Raw genomic sequence first — 14,257 nt, forward strand, 5'->3', positions numbered from 1 at the left:
ATTTCCTCCTGGCTAAGGGAAATCTGGATGTGCCTTCGGACCGGCCGGACTCAGCCAGCCCCGTGAGCGGTACTCTGGTCTGCGGACGCTGAAGTCTACAGTAAAAGCTAAAGAGACTGTAACCTTTGTGTCCTCGTTATTCATCGCGCATTACAACGTCCACCATCACCATCTACACATCTTGGGAAGCCCTGGGGACATACTTCACCTGTGGGAAGATATACCATCTAGCTGCCATTCCATCACCCCAGCGGACCCCTAAGCAGCGTCGGTCACCCTGACCGAATACCACAGTTGGCATCACGAACACCGTACAAACTTACACCTTTAATTGGACGTCCCTCAAAGGGCCACGGACCGGGTCGGGCCACCGTGACATCCCCAGAACCGAGACCGAGGGACCCGATGCCGAGTACCCCATTGCCCTGCGCCTGGGGGCGATCCACTGATATTTTATATCAAATTCCAATATATGGCATGGTTATGATTCGCAAACGTTTTGAGGCGATTCATAAATTTCTCCACTTTAGGGACAATACGGACATCCTTCCCCGCGATGACCCGAATTTTGATAGACTGTTCAAAATTCGGCCGGTCATCGAACACTTCAGCAACAAGTTTGCTGAAGTGTACATTCCCCAAAGGGAAATTTGTGTGGATGAATCCCTCATTAACTTCAAAGGGAGGCTTCAGTTCTGTCAGTACCTGCCAAGCAAAAGGGCGAGGTACGGGATAAAGCTCTATAAGATCTGTGAGAGTACCTCAGGGTACACTCTCAGCTTTAGAGTTTATCAAGGAAAGGACACCAGGATCCAGCCCCCAGAATGTCCACCTGCTCTGGGGGTGAGTGGGAAAATAGTGTGGGATTTGGCCCTTCCAAAGGGTGAGAGCTGAGCCCAATGTAGCGGCAACATGCTTGTGGTCAAGTTCAAAGACAAAAGGGATGTCTTTTTCTTGACAACAATCCATGGTCCCGGCACCACGGCCACCACTGTCGAGATACCCCAGCACAGGTCCACAAACCGGACTCTGCCCTGGGGTACAACAAACACATGAGGGGAGTTGATCTTTCTGATAAAGTCCTCCAGCCCTATAGTGCCATGCGGAAGATGAAGGTGTGGTATAAAAAACTGGCTGTGCACATCGTAAAAATGGCACTGTATAACGCATACGTGCTATCACGATGTGCAGGTCAGACCAACAACACCTTCCTTCTGTTCCAGGAGGCGGTGATAAAGGCCCTGATGTTTGGAGGCGAGGAAGGAGCGGGCCCCAGCACCTCTGGAACTCAAGTCTCCCATATGGTACCAGGGCAACATTTTCCCAGAGGGGGATAAGAAAATGGTGCCGAGTGTGCTATAAAAGGGGGACAAGAAAAACAACTCGTTTCCAATGTGAAACGTGTCCTGACAAACCTGGACTGTGAATGAATGCTTCAGAATTCACCACATGTCCATTGACTAAACACATCCTGACATGGACTCACCCACACCAGGCTGACATACACAACACCACACACACCAACCTGACGTACACTATATCACACCACTCACCAACGTGACGTACACTACGCCACACACACCAACCTGACACACTACGTCAGGTTGGTGTGTGTGGTGTAGTGTATGTCAGGTTGATGTTTAATGTAGTGTACGTCAGGTTGGTGTGTGTGGTGTAGAATACACCACACACACACCAACCTAACGTACACTATACGACACCACACACCAACCTGACGTACACTACACCACACACCAACCTGACGTACACTACACCACACACACCAACCTGACGTACACTACACCACACACACCAACCTGACATAGCGTGTCAGGTTGGTGTGTGTGGCGTTGTGTACGTCAGGTTGGTGTGTGGTATAGTGTACGTCAGGTTGGTGTGTGGTGTATACTACACCACACACACACCAACCTGACGTACACTACACCACACACCAACCTGATGTACACTACACCACACACCAACCTGACGTACACTACACCACACACACCAACCTGACGTAGTGTCAGGTTGGTGTGTGGTGTGGTATAGTATATGTCAGGTTGGTGTGTGTGTGTGGTGTATACTACACAACACACACCAACCTGACGTACACTACACCACATACTAACCTGACATACACTACATACTTTCAATATGCGATGTGTCCGCTAACGATTGGAGCTAATTTTTCATTCAAAAAGTCAAATGGCGCTCCTTCCCTTCCGAGCCTTGCCGTGCGCCCAAACAGTGGTTTACCCCCACATGTGAGGTATCGGTGTACTCAGGAGAAATTGCCCAACAAATTTTAGGATCTATTTCATCCTGTTGCCCATGTAAAAATTAAAAAAATTGAGGCTAAAATAAAATTTTTGTGGAAAAAAGTACTTTTTCATATTTACGGATCAATTTGTGAAGCACCTGGGGGTTCAAAGTGCTCACTATGAATCTAGATAAGTTGCTTGGGGGGTCTAGTTTTCAAAATGGGGTCATATGTGGGGGAGCTCCAATGTTTAGGCACACAGGGGCTCTCTAAACGTGGCATGGTGTCAGCTAACAATTGGAGCTAATTTTTCACTCAAAAAGTCAAATGGCGCTCCTTCCCTTCTGAGCCTTGCCGTGTGCCCAAACAGTGGTTTACCCCCACATGTGAGGTATCGGTGTACTCAGAAGAAATTGTAAAACAAATTTTAGGATCCATTTTATCCTGTTGCCCATGTGAAAATGAAAAAATTTAGGCTAAAAGAAAATTTTTGTGAAAAAAAAAGTACTTTTTCATTTTTACGGATCAATTTGTGAAGCACCTGGGGGTTCAAAGTGCTCACTATGCATCTAGATAAGTTCCTTGGGGGGTCTAGTTTCCAAAATGGGGTCACTTCTGGAGGAGCTCCAATGTTTAGGCACACAGGGGCTCTCCAAACACGACATGGTGTCCGCTAAAGATCGGAGCCAATTTTTCATTCAAAAAGTCAAATGGCGCTCCTTCCTTTCCAAGCCCTGTCGTGTGCCCAAACAGTGGTTCTCCCCCACATATGGGGTATGGGAAAACAACTTTCGGAGTCCAGTTTCTCCTTTTACCCTTGGGAAAATAAAAAAATCGTTGCTAAAAGATCATTTTTGTGACTAAAAAGTTAAATGTTCATTTTTTACTTCCATGTTGCTTCTGCTGCTGGGAAACACCTGAAGGGTTAATAAACTTCTTGAATGTGGTTTTGAGCACCTTGAGGGGTGCAGTTTTTAGAATAGTGTCACTTTTGGGTATTTTCAGCCATACAGACCCCTCAAACTGACTTCAAATGTGAGGTGTTCCCTAAAAAAAATGGTTTTGTAAATTTTCTTGTAAAAATGAGAAATTGCTGGTCAAATTTTAACCCTTATATCTTATCTTATATCTATCTATCTATCTTATAGCAAAAAAAAAATGTTGTTTCTAAAATTGTGCTGATGTAAAGTAGACATGTGGGTAATGTTATTTATTAACTATTTTGTGTCACATAATTCTGTGGTTTAACAGAATAAAAATTCAAAATTTGAAAATTGCAAAAATTTCAAAATTTTTGCCAAATTTCCGATTTTTTTCACAAATAAACGCATAAATTATCGACCTAAATTTACCACTAACATGAAGCCCAATATGTCACGAAAAAACATTCTCAGAATCGCTAGGATCCGTTGAAGCGTTCCTGAGTTATTACCTCAAAAGGGACACTGGTCAGAATTGCAAAAAATGAAGGGGTTAAACTTCTTATTATTGCTTCAAGGTTCAAAAGTCGAGAAGTAGCTCAAAGAAGTAACAAGTGTCTTCTTCCAGGGACGCCCACATGGAGGCTGCCACTATCTTATATATAAAATTGTAAAAAAAAAAAAAATAATAATTATAATTCACTTTCACAAGTCTAATAAATCGCATCTGCTGCTCGCTGAGCGTTAACGAGTCCTTTGTACCTTTGGGAAGTGGGCGGGTGGAGTGGCATGTGACTGCTGGTGTGGGGCAGGGACACGCGGGATCCTGAGCCTTTATTACTGGGCTGGGAGGGGAGAGCGACAGTCCTCTGTGCAGTCCCTGGAGCAGCAGTCACATCATGGGGTTGGGTGTCTGCACTTCCAAAACCTTCCTGGTCTTTCTCAGCCTGCTCTTCTTGGTAAGTACATCAGTGTGTGTATATATATATATATATATATATATATCTCTCCATATCCTTGGGTTGTTATGAGATATTTGCATTAAAGGCTATTTCTATGTCTGAAGAACCACCTCCCGATATGTAGCTAATGGAAGAATTTGCTAGTATTACAATTAGAAATGTAGTATAGTTGTTCTGATTAGCCATGTTGCTTACCCTATGTGCAGGGCATCAAAATAACTTTGATCGTAACTATGTATATTCAAGCTACTGCAATGCCCTGCCCATGGGGTAAGCAACATGGCTAATCAGAACAACTTCCATTAGCTACATATTGTGAGGGGGGGGGGGGGTCTTTAGACCTAGGAATAGTCTTTAATGCGAAAATCTCCTACAACAACCCCAAGTCAACAACTATATACCCCATTTCTAATTTGAGGTATTTGCTAATATAATTATACATAGTACATATTGGGATTGGTGATGAGTGAACGTGCTTGGATAAGGTGTTATCTGAGCATGCTTGTGTGCTGCCCAACAACCGCGGGGACTCCAACATGATATCTGAAGACACTCGATTAGCACACGAGCATGCTCGGATATCACTTATTGGGGTAGGACTTGGTGGTGGTGATACCCCTTTAAATTTGACCCCATCGGTGACCTGTGAACACTGACTAATTCTCATGTGACTTTAGCCTGTGACTCTACTGCTTTCTGGAGAATGTTGCTCGTGGTTCCTGTTTATGTTGAAACCGCCCCGACCGCATTCATGTAAGCAGTGTGATCCCCTTTCAGTTCCTGGATTGATCTTTGCTCCATTTTAGAGTTCTTAGGTGTTTTTTTTTTTTTTTTTTTTTTTCTCTTTAACCCTTTTCTGTATAAATGGTGATTATAGGATAAGCTAATTGCCCTGGAGCTGCTGCTTATAGAGATGAATTTAATTCACATGACTCCAGTCCACGGGCTCGGTCTGTAATCTATGACCACTGGAGGCCTAGGAATCTCCTTGCCCCTCAGCATAAAGTACAATGAGATCGCTGACAGATTCTCAGTTGACTCATTCTCCAGCAGTACAGGCGAAAGGTAAAGTTTAGTTTAAAATCTACTGAACTGCAAAAACCTATATTTACCCCATGTACATACTTTTAGAGGGCGTGACTCCTATCCAAAAGCTTAACTTCATAGACTGCATTTATAGAGGCACTGAGAACTGGATGAGATCTTATGGCAGCTGCAGGTTTTTTTTTTTTTGTTTGTTTTTTTCCCCTTGGATCGAGGACAGTCAACTTAAAAATCTGTATATGTACGCTAAAGAAGGGACCATGATTTCTGCACTAATGCAGCTTCTCATGACCAACCCCACCGGCATATATAAGGTCCAGAGACCCCCTGGTGAAACTTAAAGTTTGGGTCCATACTAGGACTGTGATCCAAAGAGATCAGAACTTAAGATTTGTGCCATAAAAGTCTGGCAGATGTGGCACATTCTCTGGAAAGACCCTTTTCTTAGATATTATCTTGTGACTCATTCAAAATATCAGCAGTAACACATGCTGTATCTATGTAGTATCCTGTGATGGGCACGGACTTTAATTTTAGGCTTTCTGGGAGACTTATTGGCATTAAATTACCAGGTTTCCAATAATGAGAAATGCACAAATTTCCATACTTGAGGCCTGTGCCTTAACAAGTCTGTGCAGAATGGAGATGCACTCTCCTATATTGCAGAGTGAACGTCTGTGATTTGTAGCTACTATGATTTGGGAACTGAAGCATATAATAGTGGGGGTCAGACTTTGGGCACAGGAGGGCTCCGTGCTGTTACCAGGTGCAGGAAACGTCTGCTGATTACCCTGATGTCAGGTGACTGTTTAACAATTAAAATGTAATTTATGGCGACGAGTACAAAGTCCAGGACACATCACACGTGAGGGGAAATGTGACCGTTCCTCCCTTCTGTCAACCATGTGATACAACAGGTGCCAATTACAGGATAATGATACTTGACTGTCACAATATAATCCTTAATAACCGCCAATGAGAAAAATCACATCCGAGCACCAGGGTGCAAGTGCTCTGGGCGTGACCATGCACTTAAAATGGACACACCCCAGTGCACATGCATATGGAGGACATGGCTGTTCTGATATTGTGAACTGATGTTGTCAACAATGTTGGTTAAAAAAAAATTCCACTTTGTTTGTAAGTTTACTGTATATGGATTCAATTACTTCCTGTAACTTGTAGATGTTCATTTCTTTTTGTCTTCCAGGCGGCTGCGGCAGCTCTCGGTTATGTCGGCATAAATATCATTGTCACCTACAAGCAATACGAGAGCTTCCTGAATAATGCCTACGTTATGCTCCCCGCCATCATCATCCTGGGTACAGCTGTGGTCATGTTCATCATCGGGCTGGTGGGATGCATCTCCGCCATACAGGAGTCCTGCTGTGGCCTCGGATGTGTAAGCATTTCCTCACTATGATATTCCCGTCTCTTTAAACACTCTCTATCGACCCAGAAGCTCCAGCTCTAATGATCACATGATTACAGGGTATGGAGGAGGAAGCACTATCAGTGCTGCTTATACAGTGAACAAGCAGTCATACTGTAATAGTCTCTGCTTCCTCTATGGGGAGTCCTGCTGTGATTGGCAGCTGCTCCTGCTCTATGCAGTGACTTTTTAGAATGTCAAACGGTAAAATGGATCGTCCAGAGGTTTTTCTATGGCAGCTCCAAAAGTTTCAGTGCCTGCCCTCTGGCACAAGCTTGGCTCCTGAGCCTGTTGCATACACCTGCTTCACAACAGATATAGGTAATAAAGCAGGAAGGTGGTAAGGGGGTTTCGAATTTTACAAAAATGAAGGAATTACAAATTAATGGTGTGGTTCCTAATCTACAGGCCAGAGCAGAGACAGGCCAAGACCTGCAGAGTGGATTACTTAGCCAGTCTGTGTAATTGGCCTATTGGTGGTGCCGCAAGGAAATTAAAGATCATTTCTGACCTCAAGTCCGAGCAGACCCTCAGCCTTCACTGCAGGGGATGGGGATAAATCTGCAGATTATTTGGATGAGTCTTGCTATCTCTGGTCTCCTGTGCTGTAAGTCATAGGCACAATGTAACGTGTTATATTTCCACTTTTCCAGTTCATCACCCTGATCTCCATCATATTTGCTGCAGGAGTGGTCGCTCTGGTCTTGGGACTTGTCTACAGGGATAAGGTGAGTGAGAACAGTAATAGCAAGCAGCTTGCAGGGCATTGCCAATTATTACTTACTAGATGGCAGCCCGATTCTAAAGAATCGGGAGTCTAGAATCCATATATACTTTATTTATTCAAATGTAAGAATAATACAATTAATAAATAATAGTAAGAAAGAACAAAAAATGGCTGCACTCACCAGCTCTTGGCAATTCTTGTTATTTAAGGTACAGTTACACAGGATCCATGAACATGCTTATGAGGGGAGTAATGAAAGACATCAGACGACAACTTTGCGTGTTGTGGCAAATGCCACAACAACGGTTCTTTGCTTAAGAACAATAATGTAAATAATAAATAATATGTATCAATAACTATGTATATTGGTATGTTCTTTCTTGGCACAAATTGCAGGAAGTAGTATTCTAGGCAATTATATATTAGATGGGCATTTCCTGAAGGAAATACATGGTGCTTGAACAGCACTACCAGCTTTACAGCAGCACTTTTCACACACGGGACTGGGGGGCGCGCTTACTTTTGCACCCGGGGGCGCGCTTACTTTTGGTGGGCGGGGCCCCTCGGCCTTCGATTTGGTGGGCGGGGCTCCTCGGCCTCCGATTTGGTGTGTGCTCTGCCTGGGGCCACTGTGCTCTGCCTGGGTGTAGGACACTGGTGACATCACTCAGCTCCGGACATAGCCACGGAAGTTGGCACAAATTGCAGGAAGTAGTATTCTAGGCAATTATATATTAGATGTAAGGAGGAACTCTTGCAGTCGGCTTTCTTAAGAAAAGGATTAGATTTCTTAGCAAACACCAATTTTCATTTTCTATCGCTCCCAATGTCTTGGAGGATGTATTTGACCCACTCCTTTATCTGTGGAATGATGGTTATAATTGCTGGGGACCCTACCAGGTGTGGTTTTTTTTTTCCGTGTTCATTATAAAAATATATCTATATCTCTTGTGTTAATTCAACATACCATCAATATCTGGTGTGGCCATCCTCTGCTCTCAAAGCGGCATCAATTCCTCTAAGCTCATTTATTAAAGGAGGTTGTTCCAAACCTCTCACAAACTGACCCCAGATCTTGTGTGGATATCACTTGTCCAAATCCTTCTCCTTGTGATCCCAGACAGACTGGTTGATGTTAGATCAGGGATCTGTGGGGGCTGAATCACTTTCAAGATTCCTTGTTCTGAATTCAAAGGGAAGTAAGCATGCATTATTTCAGCTGCTGCACTATTTCTTTGGAAGATGTCCATCAGTGCCATCAGCTCAGAACTGGCAGCAACAAGTGGTATTCAGCTACATCAATCTGCTGTTCAGAGATATCTGGCCAAAAGTTTGTCATAGATGCAAGGGGATGTGACTCGACTATGAAAAATGGTACCAGGTGCTTTGCCCTGAAGAAGCGCAATGTGAAATATTTGGCTGTAACAGAAAGCAATTTTGGTTGCTTAATGCCTTGGAAGCAACACTAATTTCTTCCTGCCTCTTGTGGGCTTAGTGTACAGGGTAATTGAGTCTGTAGGTGGCAGTGAAGCACGGTGGTGGCTCCTGCAAGTTTGGGCTGCCTTCCAGCAAATGGAGTTGAGGATTTGGTCAGGACTTGTGGTTTCCTCCATTGCTTAGAAATACAGGCAGATGCTTAGCCATCAGGGAGGTGTCTGAGCTGAGCGGCTCGAAATTTATTGTGCATCAGAACAACCACCCGCCAATGTCAGTAAGAAATGTCTTCAGAGTAGAGAACAAGGATTTCTGGATGTGGTGATCATGGTTCTGCGGGGGCCGGATCTCACATCATCCAGTCTGTCTGGGATCACGTGAAGAGACAGAAGGATTTGCACAAGTGACATCCACAGAAGATCTGGGGTCAGTTCTTCAAGATGTTGAGTTCCTTCAAACACTGCAAGTAAAAGTACTGAGAAGAAATAATGAAGGCAAAAGGGCGGTCACAGCAAATATTGAGTTGATTTTTAGCACGGAATCAACACTTCTGTGTTTGCATAAAATCTTAATAGCTAGCATCTTTCCCACAATTTCTCACCAAAGATCTTAATGATTTTACTACTATCACAATTTCCTTTGTGCATTTAGATTGATCCAGAACTTCAGAAAAATATGAAGGTTTTGTTTGAAAAATACGATGGGAAAAATGTGGAAAGTTCCGCTGTGGATTTCATCCAAGAAGAGGTATGATGGCAAGTGGGACCTTAACCCCATGTTTCCTATATCCCAACCGGTTCACACAATGATAAACCTGCCAGAGCCAACTTCTTATTACAACCAGGCCTAAAATAAGAAATACAAATTCTATTAAATGGGACTGGGATCAAGCTGGTGGGAAGTCAATGGCCATGTCTTATGGGGAAGAAATATGCACCGACATAACGTGTGTGGTGGAAGGGGGGTAGCTAAACTCTAAGCTTATCTGGTGATCCAAACTTGATGGAGGGGGGGGCAGAAGGGACCACTATTCTGATTTTCCGTTATCTGTATAGTTGCAGTGCTGTGGGATAAGGAACTACAGCAGTTGGGAGAACACAACTTGGTTCCAAACTAACCACACCGTGCCCGTGAGCTGCTGCAAGAAGAACGAGACGGACTGTCAGGGCAAATTGGACGCCCTCAACAAGATCAACACCCAGGTAGGATGGTGAACGTCTGAGAAATAAGGTGACTACTCAGGGGGGCTGAAAAAATTGCTAACGCCAAATAAAAACATGGTTACATATGGTTTACGAATAGTCTCGTGAATCAAACTTCATGGGGCGGGCGTCAAAAAAAGCCATGGCCAAGAACGAGTATTGTTGTCCTGAATTTTTGGCTTTGAAGTGTTCGTAAGATTGTGGTGATGTCCCCTCTTTCACAGTTGTCCACTGCACCTTTTCCTCAATGCTATAGTAACTCTAATATGAAGGGGGAAAAAAAAACACAACAATTGCCTTGTACTCCATTGCCAGTGATTGTAGAGTCTCCCAGTGCCTGTGTGATATGCAGTGTGAGCTACAGCCAATAGGTGGCCACTGATGGGCTGCAGCCCATCACCAGCTGCTGATTTGTTGCAGTGATCACGTGGCATAACCATTTTTCAGCGATCACAGGGAGACCTGGCATCACTGGTACCAGAGGATTGTAGAAGTAGACCACTCCTGTCTTTTCTAGGAAATGTGTGAGAAGGGTAACAATTAAAGGCAAGGGCAGACTTTATTTTAAAGAAATCAGTAACTTCAAGAACCAGAGTGGTGTAAACGATGACTGTTTCCGCTGACAAAACGATCAAGTCTCTGATGTGAATCTGTGTGCAAGACTATCATATAGTGATGTAGCCTCTGTCCCCACCTGCCGTGTGCCACTTATGATGCTTGTTCCTGATGGACCACAAAGGCCCTTCCAACACGACACCAGAGACCTGGTTGTGACTGCCTATGGCTATCGCACTGGACATGTACCCGATTTCTACCAAATTTGAAGGCATGTGATGGCTAAACCCTATAGGTGCAGCTGCTACAATGACACTGAAGTGTCTTATGGAAGTCTCGGTGATGGCGTTTCACCTCGTTGTGTCGCTAGGCTGTAGAGACTGCAGACAGTGCTGCCATGTGTCACGTCACTTTGTGCTGTCTATGTATTAGTACAGGGCGTGTCATATTACAAAAGACTACTTTAGTGGCAGCTGACTGGCATTGTGCATGTCTTGTTAGATGGCCCGAAGGCCAGACATATATTTTTCTACATGTCAGAAGTTTTAATTTATTCCCTCCTATAACTTATAGGGCTGTGAAGAGAAACTGGAGACTGTATTAAATCGAGTACTTGGCTTCTCCATGCTGGTGATACTTGGCTTTGCTGTCCTTGAGGTAAGCGCAGAGAAGGAACAGAACAAGAAATGTTTGGAACCAGGACTCATTAGAATCTTGTGTGGCCAAATGGCCTTGAAGTGTCAGCTGGGGCAAGAATTTCATGCCTTCTGACTCTTGGAAAAGTGTGTTTTGTTTTGTTTTTAAAGATTTTTGCTGTATAACTTGGTTTCCCTTTGAAAGGAGAATCCAATTTTGGCTACTTGGGACTGCTGCTACCACTGGGGGACACTTATCACATTCAATGGGAGCTATAAAATTCTTCTTCGGGGAGCTCCCTCTAGTGGCAGCAGGCAGAGTTTAGCTTTTAATTTTACTGAAATTGTGAATTTTTCAGAGACTGGCAGACAAAGTTCTAAAGCACTTACTTGGGTGGGAGAATACACCATTAATCATGCCTGGCTAGTATGAATGTTCATGTAGCTGCTGATGAAGGATCTCATTAGTAATTGAGAAAGTGGAATGAACTGCCTATTGCATCATACTAACACTTTTAGGGACCAGTAATTAACATTTCCTAATGTATCAGTGCATCCTAATCTCACTGAATTTTTTTTATTTTGTAATTTTCCAGCTCCTTGCTTTAATAAGCTTGTGCGTCATCAATCGTAGAAATGCCAGAGAAGGATACCAAGTGCTCTAGAACTGCTCCAGAACATCCTCTAGGCAGATACAGAAGTGCAAAGAAAACATGGATGTACAACCGGAGGCTGTGACGCTAGGATGTTAATCTAGAGCTTCCGAAATGTTTCCTTCATTGGACGGTAGCACTGGATACTTCAGAAAATACACTGACTATTTTTATTATGTATATAGGGGAGTGCACGGGATTGTTCCACTTTTTTGAAATAAAAACCTATGTTTGAACATTGTTTTCAATGGGCTGATCTTACTTAAAAGCCTTGTGATGGGATAAGTCACAACTTGGTTGTGTTTCCCGAGATATTGGGATGTTTCCTATCTCGCCGATGGGTCTGAGTAACGTGAGCATGGATGTCTGTACAAACAATGGTAGATGGGTTACTCGCTATCCTCTTCTCTAGCCTGTCCAGCTGCAATCCAGGGTGGAAGATGCAGTGGTGTAAGGTCCAGATATTTAGAGGAGATGCAGTAACACAAAACTGGGTTGGATTCTAGAGACCATGGACCAGTGCTCTTTTATTGCATTTTTCCCAGAAATCTGGAAACATATATGGCTGTGGCCTCTGATACAGCTAGAGGGCGCTGTTTGTTCTCCCCAGAATGTGCATGCAGATGGATGAAGTCCCTAAGTGTGCATGAGTCACGGATTTCCGGTCCGGGTTTTCCAGGTGGCTGAAGGCCACAGGTTTGTGTGTGTTTAAAAACCCTGCAGTAAGGGGTATGGTTGTGCCAGGTGCACGTCAGTGTCAGTGTGGTGTGTGCTGGTCTGCAGAGTGCATGGAAGTGGAGCCAGCACCTAGGGCAGCTGAATAGCCTGGCACCCGCAGCGTACACAGATGCAAGTCGTCCATGGTACTGGTCTCGGATGTGGACAGTCCTGTGCCCAGAGGTGGATGTCCTGTGCCCGAAAGAGGACTAGCATGTGCAACGATTGCAAACAGGTGGATATGGTGCCCGGCTGCTATCCGGAGGATATCCTGAACTGTGTACGACTGAGTACAGAGACTGTGATACAGCGATGCAGGACACCCACGAGAACTAGTCAGAGGAGGGCTGGCGTGTGTAGTGTCTGCAACATATGAGGCTGTGTATGGAGACGTATAGACTGTGAGATGGCGTGCGGTCGCCCACTTCTTCACTGCGTATGATGCTACTGCAGCTTTAAAATTATATATATATATATATATATATATATAAAAATTTTTTTTTTTTTTTTCTTACCCACAGGCCAGTCATGAATGCTAACTAAGATCTTGGAGAGTAAGAGATTCTTCAGTCCTAAATGGGGAAATTGGGTGGGTGAAGGTTTTGCAGCATTTGTCAATTCTGTAGCATAGGAAACCAAAACCTATCTAAAAGGATCTGAACTGATGATTAAAGGTCAAAATGGAGACCATAAAAACCATCGTAAGGTTATTTTCCCATTCTGCTTCATGGTGGTAATCTCTAGGATGCATATTAGTGTTGTGATCCATCGGAGTAGCGGTAACCGTAAAACTCTCTTCAGTGGCTTCCCTTAATTCTGCCACCAAGATATTTCAAATTGTGGCCGACTTTGTCACACAAGAAAACTGTCTTGTTTGCACATTATTTGGTTGATTTCCAAATTGTTAGCACTTCAGTAGTGTAATGAAACAAAAAGCAGTTTTTAACATTCCTCCGAAATTGGACTGGGGTGTTAAAGCAAAATCTGTCACCAGCAGGGCCAACTTTAAGACAAGTGGGGCCCTAAATCTTAACCACTGCACCATTGCAAACATCTTGGTTGCATTTACATGTGCTGAGTCCAGGCTGCTAAACGAGCATGAGCAAGAATGTTGAAGTTGTTCGCTTGTTTCCTGGCCTCTCTACATTGGCCGAGGAAGAGTGCTGTCCCCCCTCATGATCACTAGTGGATCAATCTCTCCCCATACAGTATCAGTTATCTGCAGTTTTCCCCAAGCTATGTTGTGACAACACAGCAAATTCTTAATTATCCAGATGTATTTCATTAGGCCCAGGGACATGATATTGTTCATGTGAGAATTAATATTTACTTATTGTCAATTGACTTAATGTTCAATGGCAGCCATTTGTCAAATGGCAGCTGACTAGCTATTGTTTCAGTACAGATGCAACAATTGCTAGGTATCTTGCTGGCATCATAAGATTTGTTCTTGCCCAGAAAAGAAGGCTCTGGACATTAGGAAAGTCTCCAGTCTAATAGCCTCACTGAGAAACATTGGCTTGGGATCCTCAGCAGCCTGTATTCTGGCATCTCTATGGGCTCAATGTCACACAAGGATTTCCAATTGAGGACTCTTTAGACAAAGAACTGTGAAATCAAGATATTTCATGTGACAGCGATCCTGAACTCCATGGTGTGGTGGTTTATAAAGAAGCTAGTGGGGAATTACCACAAATGAGTTTTTTTTTTTTTTTT

General features: G+C 43.8%; 1 protein-coding gene across 1 annotated transcript; it reads left to right on the top strand.

Moving 5' to 3' along the window:
• The first annotated feature begins 3,981 nt into the window (after positions 1-3,981).
• On the top strand, positions 3,982-12,048 carry LOC143804933 (tetraspanin-36-like). Its single transcript, XM_077283560.1, has 7 exons — positions 3,982-4,139; positions 6,397-6,588; positions 7,272-7,346; positions 9,431-9,526; positions 9,835-9,981; positions 11,110-11,193; positions 11,768-12,048. Exons 1-7 carry the CDS (start codon positions 4,080-4,082, stop codon positions 11,834-11,836), a joined length of 723 nt encoding a protein of 240 aa, XP_077139675.1. The 5' UTR covers positions 3,982-4,079; the 3' UTR covers positions 11,837-12,048.
• Positions 12,049-14,257: the final 2,209 nt, after the last annotated feature.

This window comes from Ranitomeya variabilis, chromosome 1 (genome assembly GCF_051348905.1).
Source record: "Ranitomeya variabilis isolate aRanVar5 chromosome 1, aRanVar5.hap1, whole genome shotgun sequence".
NCBI classification, from domain to species: Eukaryota; Metazoa; Chordata; class Amphibia; order Anura; family Dendrobatidae; genus Ranitomeya; species Ranitomeya variabilis.

Bases quoted from the DNA above. Each gene is read 5' to 3' on its own strand.
- LOC143804933 (XM_077283560.1), top strand. From the start codon at position 4,080: ATGGGGTTGGGTGTCTGCACTTCCAAAACCTTCCTGGTCTTTCTCAGC. The intron at 6,589-7,271 runs GTAAGCATTTCC...CCACTTTTCCAG, and splicing joins CCTGCTGTGGCCTCGGATGT to TTCATCACCCTGATCTCCAT. The intron at 11,194-11,767 runs GTAAGCGCAGAG...GTAATTTTCCAG, and splicing joins TTGGCTTTGCTGTCCTTGAG to CTCCTTGCTTTAATAAGCTT.